The 22,848-nt window shown below is 50.3% G+C and overlaps 1 protein-coding gene across 1 annotated transcript in view; it reads left to right on the forward strand.

Annotated features, from left to right (window-relative positions):
• Positions 1 to 20,187: 20,187 nt before the first annotated feature.
• The window catches only part of OPRD1 (opioid receptor delta 1), a 97,718-nt gene continuing 95,057 nt past the window's right edge, over positions 20,188 to 22,848 (forward strand). Inside the window, exon 1 of the mRNA XM_075333937.1 lies at positions 20,188 to 20,517. Coding sequence (XP_075190052.1) covers positions 20,288 to 20,517 — 230 coding nt within the window. The 5' untranslated portion in view covers positions 20,188 to 20,287. The remainder of the gene's footprint in view (positions 20,518 to 22,848) is intronic.

Raw genomic sequence — 22,848 nt, forward strand, 5'->3', positions numbered from 1 at the left:
GAATACACAGGAAGTAAACGGAAAGCTGCCTCAATATCCGATTTTCCCATAAGCACCCCTATTCCTTCTTTTTTCACCAATTCTACTGCCTTATCAAAAGACACATCTGACACTGGTGACAACTTTGGTGAGATACTGTCAGGGCCGGGAGGACTGGTAGGCCCAGGAGGTGGACCCACTGGACCATGCACCCCACCGGAGGGCAGGGTACACAGCAGCCGGAGCACTGGCGTGGTAGGGACAGGTATAACCAGGTCACCAGGGTCACGGAGTTCTTTAGGACAGTAAAGGAAACAGGCACAGGTACCAGGGAGCAAAGACAAAAAGTCTACAGGACACGGCACCAGGGGGCCTGAGCACCTAGCTCATAAGACTATGCTACAAGACACGTTAATCAGACCCCGTCCATATGGAAAGGCCAGTCTTATATACCCAGCACAGCCTCATGTCATTTCCTGCTGCAGGTGTGCTGGGCCTATAAGACCAGGAGAGTGGGCGCGGCCCGGTCCTATACAGAAACATGTGGCTGAGACTCCGAGTCAGACTCATAAGACCAGGAGCAGGACACAGGAGAGCACGAGCGGGAGCGGCAACCATGACCAGTGGACACATGGACTGGATCAGTGGTTAAGGAGCGGTGCCGGGATGGTGCGACCGGATCAGTGGGTAAGGAGTGGTGCTGGGACACCGGGAGTGTGCCAGATACCATCATTAACAGAGACCCTAGCTGGCTAAGATAAATGGTGAATTAGCCAAACTTATTGAGTCCCCGCTTAGTCACCTACCCCCACAGAGAAATCTTGAAATTAGATTATGGGGGATCCTTGAACGGAGCTGCCATGCCATCCAATTCCATCTCTTTGCCCAATTTTTCTTTCACTTCACCAGGGTGTTCTAACTTTAAATTACCTAGCCTAAAGATAGGGGCCCATACTAAACACTTCAGAAGACCATATTCAATCTGATTTATCAATCTTTATTACCATGATTAAAAAACATAAACACTAGACATATAGACATATTTAAAAATTAACAAAACAACAAGGTGCAGGATGGAGGGTCCACCATAGTCCATTCATTTACAGTATCACAGAGTATTTGATTCATAATCATATTCACATTTATTCAAAGTATCAAAAAACATTAAGTTCATAATAGTACTTTACTAATTTATGTGTGCCATATAACATAATCTATATATCCCCTCTTTTTCCTCAAGAATTAAGGGATTACACCTCTGTTTATTATTATAGTATTCAATACATCAAATCCAGAGGATACAAATTCTCAAACTTAGGGGCACTTTGCACACTGCGACATCGCAGGTGCGATGTCGGTGGGGTCAAATTGAAAATGACGCACTTCCGGCATCGCATGCGACATCGCAGTGTGTAAAGGCTGGATGATACGATTAACGAGCGCAAAAGCGTCGTAATCGTATCATCGGTGCAGCGTCGGCGTAATCCATGATTACGCTGACGCGACGGTCCGATGTTGTTCCTCGCTCCTGCGGCATCACACATCGCTGTGTGTGAAGTCGCAGGAGCGAGGAACGTCTCCTACCGGCCTCACTGCGGCTTCCGTAGGATATGCGGAAGGAAGGAGGTGGGCAGGATGTTTACATCCTGCTCATCTCCGCCCCTCCGCTCTGATTGGCTGCCTGCCGTGTGACGTCGCAGTGACGCCGCACGACCCGCCCCCTTAACAAGGAGGCGGGTCGCCGGCCACAGGGACGTCGCACGGCAGGTGAGTGTGTGTGTGAAGCTGGCGTAGCGATAACTTTCTCTACGCCAGCTATCACCACATATCGCTGCTGCGACGGGGGCGGGCACTATCGCACTCGGCATCGCAGCATCGGGCTGCGATGTCGTAGTGTGCAAAGCCCGCCTTAGAGTATATGAGAGAGTGGGAAGCCTCTCCGTTCCTTTAGGAATTACCAGAGACCTTCCCAAACAAGAGGCAGAAAGCAGATAACAGTTTGTTAGTAGTGATGAGCGAGCATGCTTGTTACTACTCGGTACTCGCACGAGTATCACTGTACTCGGTCTATTCGGCGGGGACCGAGTAATCTCGCGATACTCGTGCTGTACTCGTGGTCTTCATCCCTGCATGTTGGCGCTCTTTTGAGAGCCAGCCCTCATGCAGGGATTGGCTGGCAGACCACTGCAATGCCACAGCCCTGTTAGTTGTGGAATTGCAGTGATTGGCCGGCCTGCACAGCGTGACCGAGCCTTTATACCGGCGGGCGCGCTGTGCTCTGCTCACAGCTATCCAGACAGTCAGTGCAGGGAGAGTGTTGCTGCTTCAGGGAAAGGTTTGCGGCCCTTTATAGCTATTTCGTATCAGGGCTGCAAACAGTGTGACCAAAAGTCCTTCTCAGGACTATTCTAGTTGTATACAGGCAGGCAGGGTATAGCCAGGTCGGAGTACAGTAGCAGAGTCCTTCTCAGGACTATTGTTGCTGTATACAGGCAGGGTATAGCCAGGTTGGAATACAGGCTAGTGAGTGACCAAAAGAGTCCTTGTCAGGACTATTGTAGCAGTATACAGGCAGGCAGGCAGGCAGGGTATATAGCCATTCCTAGTGGTGACCGTATACCAGCCTTCATCATATCTGGGGCTGGTGTACACAGTCTAAAACAGTCCAAATAGTGTGAGACTTCTCAGTAATTGTCGCTCCTAAAAACCTGTTAGGTTCTAAGTGCGTCCGTGCTTGCATTTAAAAACCGCACGTGTGTGCCTGTCGGTGGCAGCGTACAGGTGCACTTGTGTGCGTTTTTAGTTTTTACCAAACTATTATATAACGCACAAGTGTAGTGTATAATACACGTCAGTCAGCAGTGTCTGATAGTGTCAGAGTTCTTAATTTTTGCTCCTAAAACCTGTGTTAGGTTCTTAGTGCGTCCGTGCTTGCATTTAAAAACCGCACGTGTGTGCCTGTCGGTGGCAGCGTACAGGTGCACTTGTGTGCGTTTTTAGTTTTTACCAAACTATTATATAACGCACAAGTGTAGTGTATAATACACGTCAGTCAGCAGTGGCTGATAGTGTCAGAGTTCTTAATTTTTGCTCCTAAAACCTGTGTTAGGTTCTTAGTGCGTCCGTGCTTGCATTTAAAAACCGCACGTGTGTGCCTGTCGGTGGCAGCGTACAGGTGCACGATTTGCACAAACTTTGATATAACGCCCAAGTCTAGTGAATACACGTCAGCACAGCATTGCAAAATGCGCAAGGGCGTTGGCAAGGAACAAGGAAGTGGACGTGATGGTGGTGCAGGCAGAAGCCGAGGTCGTGGGCAAGCTCTAATTTTGCCACAACAAAGGGCCACATCTAGTCGCTCGCACGTCCTGTCCCAAATTCTTGGGGACCGCAGCAGTACACCGCTCTTGAACCAAGACCAGTGTCAACAGGTTGTTAGTTGGATAGCGGATAATGCTTCCAGTCAGATTGGCACCACCACAAACACTCTGTCTTCCACACGGTCAAGTGTCAGTAGCCGTGATACTGCACCGCACATTTCAGAACCTGATCCTCCTTCCTACCACAAGGCTGAGTACACGTCCTCGGACATTAATGATCCCACACTTGGACACTCGGAAGAGCTGTTCACGTTTCCATTCGCACATTCTGGCCTCTTGCCAGCTCATGTTGAAGTGGGTCATGAGGAGATCGTATGTACAGATGGCCAAATATTTGAGCAGCCACGTTCTCACGAAGTTGGCAACGTGTCTCAACAAGGGGTGGACGATGATGAGACACAATTGTCAGGAAGTCAGGAGGAGGAGCAGGGTGCGGAAGAGGAAGACGACGTGGTGGATGATCAGTAACTGACCCAACCTGGCAGGAGGATATGCAGAGCGAGGACAGCAGTGCACAGGGGGAGGGAGGCGTAGCATCCCAACAGGCAGTAAGAAGCAGGGTGGTGGCTCCAGGCAGAAGTCAGGCAACCGTTCCCCGGAACAACAACATGACACAAGGTGCCTGTACAAATGTTAGGTCTTCCCGAGTCTGGCAGTTTTTTAAGTTGGATCCAGATGATTCTAAAAAGGCCATTTGCAACACCTGCCGTGCCAGCATCAGCAGGGGTACCAAAACTAGCAGCCTGACTACCACCAGCATGATCAGGCACATGTCAGCCAAGCACCCGACTTTGTGGGAAGTACAACAGAGTCGAGGAGCAGTGCTTGCTAATGTCACTGCTACGTCTTCGCTGGTTGTGCATGCGAGCCAATCCCCTGTCCATGCTGCCTGCGAACAAGCCTCCTCTGGTCCTGCACCTGCAGTTGCCTACGCAGAAATAACTCCATCATCAAGCACGTCCTTGTCCCAGCGCAGCGTTCAGTTATCCATTCAGCAAACCTTTGAACGCAGGCGCAAATACACTGCCAACACCCCACATGCCACAGTTCTAAATGCTAACATTTCGCGACTGCTTGCGCTGGAAATGTTGCCTTTTAGGCTGGTGGAGACAGAAGCATTCCGCGACCTGATGGCGGCAGCTGTCCCACGTTACTCGGTCCCCAGCCGCCACTATTTCTCCCGGTGTGCCGTCCCCGCGTTGCATAACCACGTGTCACAAAACATCACACGTGCCCTGAACAACGCTGTTTCACCCAAAGTCCACCTAACCACAGACACGTGGACAAGTGCTTGTGGGCAAGGCCGCTACATCTCGTTGACGGCACACTGGGTTAATATTGTGGAAGCTGGGACCCAGTCTGAGCGAGGGACGGAACACGTCCTTCCCACACCAAGGTTTGCCGGCCCTACCTCAGTCAGTGTTTCACCCACACTCTACAGCTCCGGAATGTCATGCTCTTCAGCCTCCTCCTCCTCCTGCGCATCCTCATCCACTGTACCCTCCACACCAGTCCCAAGCTGGAAGCACTGCAGCACTGCCTCGGCGAAGCGGCAACAGGCTGTGCTGAAGCTAATCTGCATAGGTGACAAACCCCACAATGCAGAAGAGCTGTGGACAGCTCTGAAACAGCAGGCAGATCACTGGCTCACACCTCTGAACCTAAAGCCAGGAAAGGTCGTGTGTGACAATGGCCGGAACCTGGTGGCGGCTTTGAGGCGAGGCCAGCTGACACATGTTCCATGCGTGGCCCATGTGCTCAACCTCGTGGTTCAGCGGTTTCTAAAGTCATACCCAGAGCTGTCTGATCTGCTGGTAAAAGTTCGCCGCCTGTCTGCACATTTTCGAAAGTCACCTACTGCTTCAGCCGGCCTTGCCGGCTTTCAGCGCAGTTTGCATCTTCCGGCTCACAGACTGGTGTGTGATGTCCCCACGCGTTGGAATTCAACTCTGCACATGTTGGTCAGGATATGTGAGCAGAAGAGGGCAGTTGTTGAGTACCTGCATCACCTAAGCCGTCGGGAAATGGGTCAAACTCCACACATAACACCTGAGGAGTGGAGATGGATGTCCGACCTATGTACCATCCTCCAAAACTTTGAGGACTCCACCAAGATGGTGAGTGGTGATGACGCCATTATTAGCGTCACCATACCGCTACTCTGCCTTCTAAAACGGTCTCTGCTCAAAACCAAACATGATGCATTGCAGGCGGAGCGCGATGAGTTGCAGCAAGAAACAGTAGTGGGTGTGGGTGATAACACACAGCCCAGCCTCGTCTCATCACAACGTGCAGTGGAGGACTATGACGAGGAGGAGGATGAAGACATGGAGCAAATCTCCGGCCAAATTGAGGATATGACATGCACACCAGTCATATCCTCGGTTCAGCGTGGCTGGCCAGAGGACAGGGTAGATGAGGAGGAGGAGGAGGAGGAGGAGGAGGACAGCATGTTCAGTCAACGTGTTGGTCAGGCTACTGAAGTCCTGGCTGTTAAGAGTCTGGCGCACATGGCTGACTTTATGGTAAGCTGCCTGTCTCGTGACCCTCGCGTTAAGAACATCTTGGCCGACAATCATTACTGGTTGGTAACACTGTTAGACCCACGCTACAAGGAGAACTTTATGTCTCTTATTCCCGAGGCGGAGAGGTCAACCAAAATGCAGCAGTTTCGGAAGGCCATAGTCACGGAAGTAGGCAAAGCATTCCCCTCACAAAACACTAGCGGCATAGGTCAGGAATCAGTGGACAACCAAGGCGTACAGCCGAGAGAGGCACAAGTCCAATCCGCCAGAGGTAGGGGAACAGTCTTTAAGATGTGGGACAGTTTTCTCAGCCCCTCACGTACCACAGCCCCTGAGGTGCGGGGTAGTGCCACAAGAAATCCTAAGTTTGCCCAGATGCTCAAGGAGTACCTTGCAGATCGAACAACTGTACTCCGACATTCCTCTGTGCCTTACAATTATTGGGTATCCAAGGTGGACACGTGGCATGAATTGGCTCTCTACGCCTTGGAAGTCCTGGCCTGCCCTGCCGCTAGCGTTTTGTCAGAGCGTGTTTTTAGTGCCGAAGGTGGAATCATTACAGATAAACGCACCCGCCTGTCAACTGAAAATGCTGACAGGCCGACTCTGATCAAGATGAACAAGGGTTGGATTGGGCCAGACTTCACCACACCACCAGCAAGTGAGAGCGGAATTTAAAGTTTGTAACGGGAATTTGCCATGTACCTCCAGTCACCCATGGGTACACACTTCTGGACTTTGGATAATCGCTGGACTGCTCCTCCTTCTCCTCATGCGCCACCATGATGACCGTTACAAGAGTTAGGCCTTTGTTTCAGGTATACCCCCAGTGGTAAATTTTTTCGCCCATTCTTTGCAGAATGGACATTACAACGACAGGAGACCCGCTCCTTTGCAATGGGAACAATGTTTTGAGGCCCTCATGCACGTCTCTATGCAGGGACAACGTGGAGCCTCCCAATTTTTGGCTGCCCTGCCAAAGGGCTATACTACAAAAGACCCACTTCCTTCCAATGGGCACTTCAGGTTAACAGGCCCTCATGCACGTCTCTATCCAGGGACAACGTGGAGCCTCCCAATTTTTGGCTGCCCTGCCAAAGGGCTATACTACAATAGACCCACTTCCTTCCAATGGGCACTTCAGGTTTACAGGCCCTCATGCACGTCTCTATCCAGGGACAACGTGGAGCCTCCCAATTTTTGGCTGCCCTGCCTAAGGGCTATACTACAAAAGACCCACTTCCTTCCAATGGGCACTTCAGGTTTACTGGCCCTCATGCACGTCTCTATCCAGGGACAACGTGGAGCCTCCCAATTTTTGGCAGCCCTGCCTAAGGGCTATACTACAAAAGACCCACTTCCTTCCAATGGGCACTTCAGGTTTACAGGCCCTCATGCACGTCTCTATCCAGGGACAACGTGGAGCCTCCCAATTTTTGGCTGCCCTGCCTAAGGGCTATACTACAATAGACCCACTTCCTTCCAATGGGCACTTCAGGTTAACAGGCCCTCATGCACGTCTCTATCCAGGGACAACGTGGAGCCTCCCAATTTTTGGCTGCCCTGCCAAAGGGCTATACTACAATAGACCCACTTCCTTCCAATGGGCACTTCAGGTTTACAGGCCCTCATGCACGTCTCTATCCAGGGACAACGTGGAGCCTCCCAATTTTTGGCTGCCCTGCCTAAGGGCTATACTACAAAAGACCCACTTCCTTCCAATGGGCACTTCAGGTTTACAGGCCCTCATGCACGTCTCTATCCAGGGACAACGTGGAGCCTCCCAATTTTTGGCTGCCCTGCCAAAGGGCTATACTACAATAGACCCACTTCCTTCCAATGGGCACTTCAGGTTTACAGGCCCTCATGCACGTCTCTATCCAGGGACAACGTGGAGCCTCCCAATTTTTGGCTGCCCTGCCAAAGGGCTATACTACAATAGACCCACTTCCTTCCAATGGGCACTTCAGGTTTACAGGCCCTCATGCACGTCTCTATCCAGGGACAACGTGGAGCCTCCCAATTTTTGGCTGCCCTGCCTAAGGGCTATACTACAAAAGACCCACTTCCTTCCAATGGGCACTTCAGGTTTACAGGCCCTCATGCACGTCTCTATCCAGGGACAACGTGGAGCCTCCCAATTTTTGGCTGCCCTGCCTAAGGGCTATACTACAATAGACCCACTTCCTTCCAGTGGGCACTTCAGGTTTACAGGCCCTCATGCACGTCTGTATGCAGGGTCATTGGTGAACCTCAAAATTTTGGACTGCCCTGGCAAAGGAAAATACTACAAAGACTCAGTTCCTCAAAATGGGCACATTAGACTCAGAGGCCTTTATGTACGTCTCTTCTCAGGGACATCGGAGTGCCACACAATGTTTTACGTAAAATCTTTCATGTATTGATCTCAAAAAGTAACATACATTAGCTCTATCTCACTATTGGGTATGTGCCCTTAACATTTCCGCCATGAAAAATCATTTTGGTGTCATTTTGGAAGGTTTTCTGGTGAGTCCGTAAAAATGGCGTAAAACGCGGACAAAATTGTTCACAGCTGTGACTTTTGAGTGATAAATGCTTCAAGGGGTCTTCCCCATGCTGTTGCCATGTCATTTGAGCACTCTTCGGAGACCTTTGTGCCATTTTTAGGGTTTCTACATGCTGCCGGTGGTCATTTCACAAAAATACTCGGGTCTCCCATAGGATAACATTGGGCTCGTTGCTCGGGCCGAGTACACGAGTATCTTGGGAGGCTCGGCCCGAGCTTCGAGCACCCGAGCTTTTTAGTACTCGCTCATCACTATTTGTTAGTTTTTCAAGATACTTTACCTAGGCAGGCAGACCCACCCCACACCACTCCAACGATCGTTTCACGTATCTTCGTCCCTTAATTCTTGAGGAAAAAGAGGGGATATATAGATTATGTTATATGGCACACATAAATTAGTAAAGTACTATTATGAACTTAATGTTTTTTGATACTTTGAATAAATGTGAATATGATTATGAATCAAATACTCTGTGATACTGTAAATGAATGGACTATGGTGGACCCTCCATCCTGCACCTTGTTGTTTTGTTAATTTTTAAATATGTCTATATGTCTAGTGTTTGCTAGTGTTTATGTTTTTTAATCATGGTAATAAAGATTGATAAATCAGATTGAATATGGTCTTCTGAAGTGTTTAGTATGGATTCTTAATTGGAAACACTTTGGGACCACATTAGTGTTTTTCTAGTTGATAACTTCCTTATGAGTAAATAAAGATAGGGGCACCTGGATCAAAAGGGATCCTAAAACCCTCCAACACGTAACCAAATGAAAGATGCTGCCTCCGCATGTGGCTACCTATTTAAAAGAATGGTAGCATAGACGCGACCCTCACCGGGGTCTTCCCTTCTTCCAACACCCTCAACTCCCTTTCCTTTAGACTGTTTGAAACCCTTGGACAATCTATAATTTCCTCAGTAAACTGAACACTCTTGTTTGACTGTACAAGATGCCCTAATGACCTCCCTTAACTACCGCTCTCCATTTTGCAGTCTGCAAGTCGCTTTAAGCCTCTGGTCTACAGAACAGCAAGATGATGCACTGGCAATGCAAAGGCGCACACACAGGAGGTCATCCAGGCATAATGATGTCATTAACACATTGATCCTCTAGTGTTTTGCCGTGGACTCATTCGTATCTTCGATTTGGTGAGTATATGATCTTTTTTATTTTAATTAAAACTGGTGGTGTGACTTTGGGAGTAACATACAGTGTGGAGACTAGTGTGGGGGTCCCTCATACATGTTAGGGATTACTTTGAGGGTCCTCATAAAGTGTGGAGACCATTATACAGCATTCAAGCTAAAATCGGGGCCATTATGCAGTGTGGGTCATACATAAGGGCCATCGTTTGGTGTAGACTACTGTGGGGTCCATTTTATTGTGTGGAGACTAATGTGTGGACCATTATACAGTTTGAGGGCTATTGTGGAGCCATCACACAGTGTGCGGACTACTGTGTTGGGCCCTTATATAGTACTAGAAGGTGGCCCGATTCTACGCATCGGGTATTCTAGAATTTACGTATTGTGTAGTTCATGTATGATTTTTGTTATATATATATATATATATATATATATATATATATATATATATATATATATATATATATATATATCTATATATATATATATATATATATATATATAGATGTTGTTGTGTGTAGTTACCAAGTGTTTGTGTAGGGCGCTGTACATGTTCTGGATGTTGTCTGGGTGTGATGGGGGGTGAGAGCGGTGTTGTTTGTGTGTTGCGTTGTTTGTGGAGCGCTGTGTGTCTGTAGCGTTGTGTGTGTGTTGCGCAGTTTGTGTGTGTGTGGTGTGTTTTGGGGGAGGTATGTTTTGTGCAATGTGCGTGTTGTGCGGTATGTGCGTATATTTGTGTGTGCAGCGTTGTCTGTGTGTGTGGGTGTCTGTGTAGGGCAGTTGTTTGTGGTTCCCAGTGTGTGTGTGTGGTGTGGTGTGTTGTGCAGTGCGCGCGCGTATGTGTGTGTGTGTGTTGGGGGGAGGTGTGCACTTCCCATCGTGCTCCATCCCCCATGCAGCGCACTCCCCATCGTGCTCCATCCCGTATGCTGCGCACCCCCCATCGTGCTCCATCTCCCGTCCTGCGCACTCCCAAACGTGCTCCATCCGCTATGCTGCGCACTCCCAAACGTGCTCCATCCGCCATGCTGCGCACTCCCAAACGTGCTCCATCCGCCATGCTGCGCACTCCCTATCGTGCTCCATCCCCCATGCTGCGCACTCCCAAACGTGCTCCATCCGCCATGCTGCGCACTCCCCATCGTGCTCCATCTCCCATGCTGCGCACTCCCAAACGTGCTCCATCCGCCATGCTGCGCACTCCCAAACGTGGTCCATCCGCCATGCTGCGCACTCCCAAACGTGCTCCATCCGCCATACTCCGCACTCCCCATTGTGCTGCATCCCCCATGCTGCGCACTCCCAATCGTGCTCCATCCGCCATGCTGCGCACTCCCAAACGTGCTCCATCCCCTATGCTGCGCACCCCCCATCGTGCTCCATCTCCCATCCTGCACACTCCCAAACGTGCTCCATTCGCCATGCTGCGCACTCCCAAACGTGCTCCATTCGCCATGCTGCGCACTCCCAAACGTGCTCCATCCGCCATGCTGCGCACTCCCAAACGTGCTCCATCCGCCATGCTGCGCACTCCCCATCGTGCTCCATCCCCCATGCTGCGCACTCCCAAACGTGCTCCATCCGCCATGCTGCGCACTCCCCATCGTGCTCCATCTCCCATGCTGCACACTCCCAAACGTGCTCCATCCGCCATGCTGCGCACTCCCAAACGTGGTCCATCCGCCATGCTGCGCACTCCCAAACGTGCTCCATCCGCCATGCTGCGCACTCCCCATCGTGCTGCATCCCCCATGCTGCGCACTCCCAAACGTGCTCCATCCGCCATACTCCGCACTCCCCATCGTGCTGCATCCCCCATGCTGCGCACTCCCAAACGTGCTCCATCCGCCATGCTGCGCATTTCCAAACGTGCTCCATCCGCCATGCTGCGCACTCCCAAACGTGCTCCATCCGCCATGCTGCGCACTCCCAAACGTGCTCCATCCGCCATGCTGCGCACTCCCAAACGTGCTCCATCCGCCATGCTGCGCACTGCCAAACGTGCTCCATCCGCCATGCTGCGCACTCCCAAAGGTGCTCCATCCGCCATGCTGCGCCAGCATCAGCCTCTCTACCTGCAGCATCAGCCTCTCTCCTCCCAGCATCAGCCTCTCTGTCCCCAGCATCAGCCTCTCTGTCCCCAGCATCAGCCTCTCTGTCTCCAGCATCAGCCTCTCTGTCTCCAGCATCAGCCTCTCTGTCTCCAGCATCAGCCTCTCTGTCCCCAGCATTAGCCTCTCTGTCTCCAGCATCAGCCTCTCTGTCCCCAGCATCAGCCTCTCTGTCCCCAGCATCAGCCTCTCTGTCCCCAGCATCAGCTTCTCTGTCCCCAGCATCAGCCTCTCTGTCTCCAGCATCAGCCTCTCTGTCCCCAGCATCAGCCTCCCGCAGCATCAGCCTCTCTGTCCCCAGCATCAGCTTCTCTGTCCCCAGCATCAGCCTCTCTGTCCTCAGCATCAGCTTCTCTGTCCCGAGCATCAGCCTCTCCGTCTCCAGCATCAGCCTCCATATCCCAGCCTTCCCCAGGATCAGCCTCTCTCCTCTCAGCCTCCTCCAGCACGCCGTGCTCCTCTGCCGACACTCACAGATCCGATCGCATACACTCACACACACCCACACACACCCACCCGATCGCATACACTCACACACACCCGATCGCATACACTCACACACAAAGACACACACACTGACGATATTGCACATACGCGCTGATACTCACAACATCCGGGGATATCACATGCTTCTGGCCATGTGATCCCCCGGCAGGTCCTGGAAGCTCACAACAGCACAGTATCGCCGCCGAGAAGCAAGCGATATCCCAGGATGTTGTGAGTATGTGGATGCGATGTGATGTGTGAGGTGTGTGTGAGTGTGATCTGATTTGTGTGTGTGTGTGTGTGTGTGCTGTTATGTGTGTGTATGTTCCGCAGCTGCAGGACCTTGATGTGTGGATGCGATGTGATGTGTGTGTGAGGTGTGTATGAGAGTGAGTGGGAGCCGGTGTATACTGGTAACTATGATGCACATCGGGTAACTAAGGGACCTTAGTTACCCGATGTTTATAATGGTTACCAGCTTTCACGGCCTCCGTCAAGATCCCAGCATCGCAAGGTTATGTCTGGCGCTGCCGGGATCCTGACGGAGCCGGTGTAGAAGCAAGCGATATCCCAGGATGTTGTGATGTGTGAGGTGTGTGTGAGAGTGAGTGTGAGAGTGAGTGTGATCTGATGTGTGTGTGTACTCACCTGGGAATCGGAGCTCCGTGTCAGTTGGGCCAGAGCGAGCGTGCATTGCGTGAGGGGGGCGGGGCCTGCAGAGAGCCGGGGCGAGAGGCCAATCCGTGTGGGGGGGCGGGGCCATGGCGAGCCCAGCGGCCAATCAGCTTTGTGTCACCGTAAGGACACAATTTCGGAGCATGACAGACAGACAGACAGACAGAATAAGGCAATTATATATATAGATTGCTCTATAAAGTCGTCTCTAAACTACAGAAAATATTCAAAATGATTCTACTTAATGCAAAATTATTGAAGTCACAAATACATTATTAATATATAACATATCAATAACAAAGGAATATAGGACTTAGCACCAGCTATGGCCCAAACACCCATTGCCCAGAATAGACGCTTTTCACTGATATAAAATCGTAAAGTATAAGATCAGCCGCTCAGCACTGATCAGTGAGGCTTGTAGAATGACAACATGATGATAGGAAAACTGCAGCTGCCATGTAAACCCCAACACACAAAACAGGGCACATATGGGACTCGCACAGGGCTCGCACAAAGCGCGCACAGGGCGCGCACAGGGCACGCACAGGGCACGCACAGGGCTCGTACAGGGCACGCACAGGGCACACACAGGGTACACACAGAGCTCGCACAGGGCCCGCACAGGGCTCGCACAGGGCACACACAGGGTACACACAGAGCTCGCACAGGGCTCGCACAGAGCTCGCACAGGGCTCGCACAGGGCACACACAGGGCTCGCACAGGGCACACACAGGGCACACACAGGGCTCGCACAGGGCTCGCACAGGGCTCGCACAGGGCACACACAGGGCTCGCACAGGGCTCGCACAGGGCACACACAGGGCACGCACAGGGCACGCACAGGGCACGCACAGGGCTCGCACAGGGCACCCACAGGGCACCCACAGGGCTCGCACAGGGCTCGCACAGGGCACGCACAGGGCACGCACAGGGCTCGCACAGGGCTCGCACAGGGCACACACAGGGCACACACAGGGCTCGCACAGGGCTCGCACAGGGCACGCACAGGGCTCGCACAGGGCTCGCACAGGGCACGCACAGGGCTCGCACAGGGCTCGCACAGGGCTCGCACAGGGCACGCACAGGGTACGCACAGGGTACGCACAGGGCTCGCACAGGGCATGCACAGGGCTGGCACAGGGCTCGCACAGGGCACGCACAGGGCACGCACAGGGCACACACAGGGCACGCACAGGGCACGCACAGGGCTCGCACAGGGCACGCACAGGGCTCGCACAGGGCTCGCACAGGGCACACACAGGGCACACACAGGGCTCACACAGGGCACACACAGGGCACACACTCTCCTCTCAGCCTCCTCCAGCACGCCGTGCTCCTCTGCCGACACTCACAGATCCGATCGCATACACTCACACACACCCACACACACCCACCCGATCGCATACACTCACACACACCCGATCGCATACACTCACACACAAAGACACACACACTGACGATATTGCACATACGCGCTGATACTCACAACATCCGGGGATATCACATGCTTCTGGTCATGTGATCCCCCGGCAGGTCCTGGAAGCTCACAACAGCACAGTATCGCCGCCGAGAAGCAAGCGATATCCCAGGATGTTGTGAGTATGTGGATGCGATGTGATGTGTGAGGTGTGTGTGAGTGTGATCTGATTTGTGTGTGTATGTGTGTGTGTGTGTGTGCTGTTATGTGTGTGTATGTTCCGCAGCTGCAGGACCTTGATGTGTGGATGCGATGTGATGTGTGTGTGATGTGTGTGTGAGAGTGAGTGGGAGCCGGTGTACACTGGTAACTGTGATACACATCGGGTAACTAAGGGACCTTAGTTACCCGATGTGTATAATGGTTACCAGCGTTCACGGCCTCCGTCAAGATCCCAGCATCGCAAGGTTATGTCTGGCGCTGCCGGGATCCTGACGGAGCCGGTGTAGAAGCAAGAGATATCCCAGCATGTTGTGATGTGTGAGGTGTGTGTGAGAGTGAGTGTGAGAGTGAGTGTGATGTGATGTGTGTGTGTGTACTCACCTGGGAATCGGAGCTCCGTGTCAGTTGGGCCAGAGCGAGCGTGCATTGCGTGAGGGGGGCGGGGCCTGCAGAGAGCCGGGGCGAGAGGCCAATCCGTGTGGGGGGGGCGGGGCCATGGCGAGCCCAGCGGCCAATCAGCTTTGTGTCACCGTAAGGACACAATTTCGGAGCATGACAGACAGACAGACAGACAGATAGACAGACAGACAGACAGATAGACAGACAGACAGACAGACAGATAGACAGACAGACAGACAGAATAAGGCAATTATATATATAGATAGGAGTACTAACAAAAGTGTAGGGATCATTACACAGTGTAAGGGCTATTATACAGTGTGGGGGCTAAAGTTGGGACTATTAAATAGCAGGGAGGATATTATACAGTGTGAGGGCTATTATACACTGTGGGGGGCATTATACAGTGTGTGGCCATGGGGGTCACACTGTATTTTGGGGCAGCAGTGGGGGTATCATACTGTGTATAAGGAAGCTGTAGGCCCATCATAATGTGTATAGGAGAGTTGTGGGACATCATACTGTGTAATGGTGGAGTTGTGGGCCCATCATACTGTATAAAGTTGGGCTGTGGGCACATCATGCTGTTTGTAGGGGATAAGGGAGCTGTGGGCTTATTATACTGTATATAGATGAGCTGTGAGGACATCATAATGTGTATAGGGGAGCTGTGAGCCCATCATACTGTGTATACAAGAGCAGTAAGTCAATCATACTGTGTATAGGGGAGATGTAGGCCCATCTTACTATGTTTAATGTTTAGAAGACCTGTGGGCCCATCATATTGTGTATAGGGGAGCAGTAGGCCCATCATACTGTGTATAGGAGAGTTGTGGGCCTATCATACTATGTATAGAGAAGCTGTGGGCACATCATACTGTGATGCCCTGGCCTATCAGGTCGTCACAGGGTATTGTGCAATCTGCCCTTCTGCATGATATCCACCTCCTCCTTGGTTACGGGTCCCTGACCTTTGGTGTTGCTAAGAACAAGCTAATAAAAACCCTACGAACACTCAGCACCACACTCACCAGACACACCAGTGGACAGCCTGAAGAGAATAGGGCTGGCCACTTGGGGGGTTGGTTAAGGGGAGGTCAGGAGTGTTAGGAGACAGTTAGTTGAGTGGTGACTCTCAAGTGGAGAGGTCAAGAGCTGGGCACCTCGTTTACTAGGTGACAGACGTTGGTCTGAGCCTGGTAGGAGCTGGACCTCGGTCGCAGGGGATCGTGACAAGGGGCACGGATTGTCGAGGACAGCCGGCGGCCTTGTGCCATCACCCGGCAGGGGCAAGGATACGACGGTGTACGTGGACCCTAGGCCAAGAAGTAGCTTCAGGCGTCCTGGTAATTCACCCGACGAGGATGGAGCCTTCAAGATCCGTTCTCCACCCGCTCCAAAATTACTAGCGCAATGAGGGGGATAGGACTTTCCCACTGCATAGTCCAAAAAATCCCAAGTGGGAACCCTGAGAGCAAGCTCACTCCGTTAGCCATATGGGTGAGCAGGACCCGTTTAGTTTTAAGCTGAAAGGGACCAACTACAGAAAGAGGTGCCAAGGTCAGGGTCACAGGCTAACAAGCAATATCAATGGGCATGGGATCCAGGCGTGCTCCCTCCCTGTTGCAGTGGCATCAAGAACTTTGGTTTACCACGGTTGTCAGTATTATTGGACGGAGTGAGTACGCAATTGACCCTTACCGGCCTGACGGCAAGTCCCCGACACCATCACCGAATCCCGGGGCATTTCCCCCTACCTACCTGGCTGCCCACACCTTCGCCACCGGGTACTCCCAGCCGCAGCGCTGGTACTTTACCCTTGCCACACACCACAGGTGGCGTCACGAACTTTCAACACCGTCTCCTGTACATAGCCCCCCTTTATTTGAGTGGCCGCACGACCACCGGGTCCGGATGTCCTTCGAGCCACCGCGGATCCGGATCCGAGCAGCCCGGCTGCTGACGTGGGGGCGGCACAATACTGTGTAAAGGGGAGTTGTGGGCCCTTCATACTGTGTATACAGGAGCTATGGGCCCATCATACTGTGTATAATGGAACTCAGGGCCACAATACTGTGAATAGGGGAGCTGTCGGGACATTATACTGTGTATAGGGGAGCTGATGGCCCATTATTCTGTGTAGAGGGGAGCTGTTGATCCTTCATACTGTGTGTAGGGGAGCTTTTATATGGGAGGGACTCAGGGGACGTTGTAATATGTGGGCACTTAAGAAGCATTATTGTTATAGAATAACACAGTGATGTAACAGTTAAAGGTGCACATAAGTCATGTTACTTTTTAAGGGCAAAATGTGGACACTGCTCTCTACGGTAATATTTATAGTGGGCAGTTTTACCATCTAGAGGACACAAAGGAGGAATTTTATTTTGTAATAGGTACATTGTTGGGCATTATTATGTGGGGCAGTAAGGAGCGCTGTTATTGTGCCATGTCGCGGGCGGGGGGGACGCCGCTACGCTCGCTCGCTATCGCTCGGGTCCGGCGCTGCTGCTGCTGCTCGGTGGCTCGAGCGGTGGGCCGGATCCGGGGACTCGAGCGGCGCTCCTCGCCCGTGAGTGAAAGGGGTGGTTGGTTTGGGGGATTTAGTCCGTGACGCCACCCACGGGTTGTGGTGAAGGTAGGCACCACCGCTGCTGGTGACGGGGATCCCGGGAGCGATGGTAGGGAGCAGCTGGGATGTTGTTTTCCCCCTCCGTGGGTAGGGGTCGGTGGTCCCGGGGCCCGGTGGCGTGACGGGGAGGCAGGCTTGGTGAGGTGCAGGATTGCAGGGACAGTGCGGCGCAGTGCCGGATGGCACGGGTGTACTCACTCAGTAAGAGATGCACAAAGTCCTTGGTAAACCAAACGGCTGGATGGACGGGTCCCGCAGCCGGCTGCAGTGTCTCTCCCCGGACAGGTGATGGCGGCTGTCTTTCCCTGCACCTTTGTCTACTTGTTTGACTACGGTGGATCCCCAACGGTAGTCCACTCCCCGGTGTATGGATGCCGGAGGAACCCGTTTGCCCACAGGCGCTGGCCCTTGGGTCTCTAGCCTTAGGCGGTAGCTGTATACCCTCACGGTGTGGGTGGTTGCCTTCTGACGGGTCTTTAGCTGTTAGGAAACCCCTGGGGTTCATGTCACACTCGGATTTGACTGTTGACGGCGACTCCAAGTCTAGTCGGGGTCCGATGGCCCTGCCTGTGTGTGCTGGCTTCACTTTGCTCCCCGGTCGGTACCGGCGGGCCAACGCCCGACCCCGGTCCTACAGTTCCGCGTCGATTCACCTCTCCTGCAGATGGCCACCACCGTCTGCCAACCTTGTTGTCAGTGCCTGGGCCACAAACCCAGACACTCCTCACTTCAACCTCCTCCACTGAACTCCTGAACTAAACTCCCACTTTTCCCGCCTCCTGGCCTGTGAACTCCTCGGTGGGTGGGGCCAACCGCTTGGCTCCGCCCCACCTGGTGTGGACATCAGACCCTGGAGGGAGGCAACAAGGGTTTTGTGTTTGGCTAATGTTACTGTCTGGTGGGGGTGGGGGTGTTTGAGTGTTACCTGTGACGACCTGGCTAGTCCAGGGTGCCACATGCCACACAGCAGGTGCAGTAATAGGGACACATATTGCAGCAGCAGCTCATTGTTGGGGTGTCAGTAACATGAGGAGTTTGTACAGGTTGGGAATAGATGTGCATGGTGCTGGAAATGTGAGAGGAAAAATGGTACAAGTGAATATAACTCCATAAGAAAGAACATCAGCTGTAAGTAATCATCTATAATTGTAGTGTAATCTCTTACATGTTCTGCTGTACTGGTATCTACTACTATATGGTAACCATATGTCATTGTCATGGGTGTGCCCCGCTTTGTGGGGACATCTGAGGAGACTGGGACCTGAAGGTCATAGGGCCTTCTGATGCTGGTTTGAGACTCTCATAATTCTTATGCTGACCACTTTGGAAGGAGGCAGTCTCTGGAAGAAGCTGAGGTGTCATTATAATTGCTGCTGTGGTGTTTAGCTGAATTGGAGTGTTTTCTCTTTATGTCTATTTCCCTGTCTGTCTTCCTTACCTTATGTTGGATTATTGCCGTGATGAGACTAGTGCTCTTGCTGGCCTTCTCACTAGCCAGGGTTAGTTCAAGGCAAGCAAGGGCCTAGGCACGTGATCAGCGATGGGGGGAAGGATCCATATAAAGACATCAGGGAGTGCAGGAATCAGCCTCAGGTGAGTGGCAGGAGGTGACCCCACTTCCCTCTTCCTAGTGCTCTAGTGCCAAGCTCACTATTATATTGTGTTTCCTGTGTACCCTCTATGTTGAGGCACTCGCCAGATGTTCCCTTATATCTGGCAGAACCCCGGTAGTCAGTGCGTGGGAGGCATTTATGATAAATCTTTTGAATATGCCATAAATATCTGCTATTGGAATATTGTTTAAAGTCTTATATGTTATACAAGATTTACTATGATTGAATACAAAAATAAAAGAGGCTACAATATGAGGATGAAAAGGTGATACGGTAAATGTAGAAAATTTGATGCTTTGTATAAACATTTGTAAGTAGCATCTTAAAATGTAAAATGGTGAGGGATACACTTCAATAATAGGGTAGGGGACTTTTTAGAAATGATATGTTGGAAACTGCAGTTATTCATCAGATACATATTTGTCTTCTATGACCATGTTTTACATTTAGACAAGTGGAAGATTAAAGACAAGCTCTCTATTTTGGTTCTCATACCTGTGTCACCTAAAATAAACATGTAAAATTATTTTCAGAAATGATTTGTCAGGTTTTGTTATTAAACTAGAATGGTGCAATGAGAGGGTAGAATAGAAGCTTGTGCATCCAAGTTCAACACCGACAAGCAGGCAAGGTGTGACTGTACTGAAAATGAGGCGAAACTAATGCGATATATTAAGACGACTGACCAAAATCACACACATTGAGGACATTTCAGCACAACTCAGGTGGAAGGAAATAAAATACAGGATATGGAGGATGGACTGCAGATATTTAGGCTTCTGCATGTCTGAAAGTGAGAAGCACAGCTACATCAAGGTGTGCCAGAGACATACATACAGGGAAAATGTTTAGCTGTAAGACATATGAGGTGGTTGAAGGATAGGGGGAATGTCTTTGGGGATTGAAGAAATGTCAGAGTAGGAGGAGTGATGGTTGGAGGGAGAAATTATAAGGGAATGAGTGGTAAAGGAGGATCTGTATGTATGAGCGCAGCAGTTTTCTTCCTTCCACTCCCTCCTTTCCCTTCAGTTGCTGAGGATCTAGCATCCTGTCTCAATATCTTTCCTGCTGTCTCCACGGCAACCCAGACTCGGGTACCACTTGTACTCAGCATCTCTGCAGGATCAAGTATTAGCCCACTGCTGAATATGGAGCTGGAGCTGTCTACTTCCAGGCTATACTCAGATATTCTCTACTACAATGCCACACAGAACCTCTCTTCTTCTGCCCTTCCCAACATTACCTTCAGTGTCCCAGGCCAAGGGGTCTCCAGAAACCATGCTTCCATTATTATGGCTGTGGCTATCACTGCACTATACTCTGTTGTCTGCGTTGTGGGGCTACTTGGAAATATCCTGGTCATGTATGGGATTGTGAGGTATGGGATATATTCAAACTTTCTCTATTAATATGATTATAGTTGCCTAAGATAATGAATTGATTTGACATGTAGACAATATTTCATGCATAGAAGAAATATTTATAATGCTGGTTGTCCATATGAAAATTCCCATACACTTGGGAAGCAATGTAAAAAGCAACTCTGATTTATCTGCATGTCCTGTATGTCATTGTCTGTTCATCTGGAGGGGACACAGCCTCTGACTCACTTTTCATATTAATATTAATATTGCAGTTTGCCAGAGCTTATTTGTTTCTGCGTATATGGTTAGGATATGTTAACAAAACCGGCAAGTCTTGCCCCAGGACACCAAGATTTTATTATTCTGAAGTTCCAGGATTAATAATGAAGAATAGCAGAGCCCTCATTGCCTTTATATATGAGACATAACCTAAGTGTATCTCTCTTTTTCACATTACTTTCTCCTATATTGTAAGTATAAGGGTGTTTAGTAGAACAGTAATATCTAACAGAATCCGATATGTACAATATTTAACAAAATAGATAAAAAAAGCCTAGAACTACTCCCCACTGATTTGTATAAATAAGACTCTTCCAATCTACATATTTGCTATAGCCCCTCCAAATTAACTATATAAGTAAATGCCTGTGCCTTTCCTTTTTTATTTTATCATATAACTCAATGTAACAAGTCAGGTATTCTTACAAATGCTCTGCATAAAATAATTATTTCTGAATAATTTCTTCCTCTTTTCTTCATATAAGAGATTACTCCAACTGTAACTCTGCGCATAACATGTCCCTTTAACTCTCCTCTCATTACCCCAATAAGCGGGGGTAAGTAGTGGGGGGGGTGTACCCTATGCATTGGTTCTGGTTACAGGATGCCACAGGGGTCACCAACAATCCACCCTGCTTTGGCTGGGACAGGCAACTAAACTTTTTCCCACAGTGAATGAAAGATTAGCTTTGCAGGAAAGTATGTTCTAGCTTATATACGTCTTCACATTCATCATTCTCTACATATCTTATATACCCGTATAATAGTTGGCTGATTGCTGTCCTGTTTTTTCTACAGAACTGCCCCTGTAGCTCTACCAATAATGTCATAATACCCCTGTACACTGTGTTCTTTAAGCTTTAACTGTCCAGTATTTCTTTATGACACAAGTTTCTAATGGAATATATTTTAAAGTGTAACCATCATCTTAATATTTATTTCATAAATCAATAGTATGCATGAAAATAAGCAAATTTGTAATACTTCTTATCAGACAAATCTTCTTTTTCTGCCAAAACTGATCAGTCATTAAAATTCTTAGTTCTGAGGTAAAATCTGTGTTCAGTGAAGACTTTCCTATTACTGAGATATGAGATGGTGGTTACTAATGAGATTCTATGATGACAGGAGGAGGGAGGAGCAGTGGGAGGTGCTAGAGGCAGAGGGAGGAGCTATAGGCAGAGGGAGGGACTAGAGTCAGCGGGAGGAGCTAAAAGCAGAGGGAGGAGCTAGAGGCAGATGGAGGAGCTAGAGGCAGAGCTTCAACTTCTATTTACATAGAATATGATAAGTAACAAACACCATCTCCTATCTCAGTAATGGGAAAGTCTTCACAGAATACAGATTTTACCTCAGAATTAATCTGTCATTATCTAAATTATCAATTCTGAGGTAAAATCTGTTTTCAGTGAAGACTTTCCCATTACTGAGATAGGAGATGGCGGTTACTGATGAGATTCTATGTAGATAAAAGGGAGGAGGCGAAGCTCTGCCTCCAATTCTTTCCTCTAGCTCGTCCCTCTGCCTCTAGCTCGTCCCTCTGCCTCTAGCTCATCCCTCTGCCTCTAGCTCATCCCTCTGCCTCTAGCTCGTCCCTCTGCCTCTAGCTCGTCCCTCTGCCTCTAGCTCCGCCCTCTGCCTCTAGCTCATCCCTCTGCCTCTAGCTCATCCCTCTGCCTCTAGCTCATCCCTCTGCCTCTAGCTCATCCCTCTGCCTCTAGGTACTCTCTCTGCCTCTAGCTACTCTCTCTGCCTCTAGCTACTCTCTCTGCCTCTAGCTACTCCCTCTGCCTCTAGCTCATCCTTCTGCCTCTAGCTCCGCCTCCTCCCTCTTGCCATTTATCTACAGAGTATCTCATTAGTAACCACCATCGCCTATCTCAGTAATGGGAAAGTCTTCACCGAATACAGATTTTACCTCAGAATTAATTTGCCATTATCTAAATTCTCAATTCTGAGGTAAAATCTGTTTTCAGTGAAGACTTTCCCATTACTGAGATAGGAGATGGCGGTTACTGATGAGATTCTATGTAGAGAAAAGGGAGGAGGCGAAGCTCTGCCTTCAA

The sequence above is a fragment of the Anomaloglossus baeobatrachus genome, chromosome 2 (assembly GCF_048569485.1).
Source record: "Anomaloglossus baeobatrachus isolate aAnoBae1 chromosome 2, aAnoBae1.hap1, whole genome shotgun sequence".
NCBI classification, from domain to species: Eukaryota; Metazoa; Chordata; class Amphibia; order Anura; family Aromobatidae; genus Anomaloglossus; species Anomaloglossus baeobatrachus.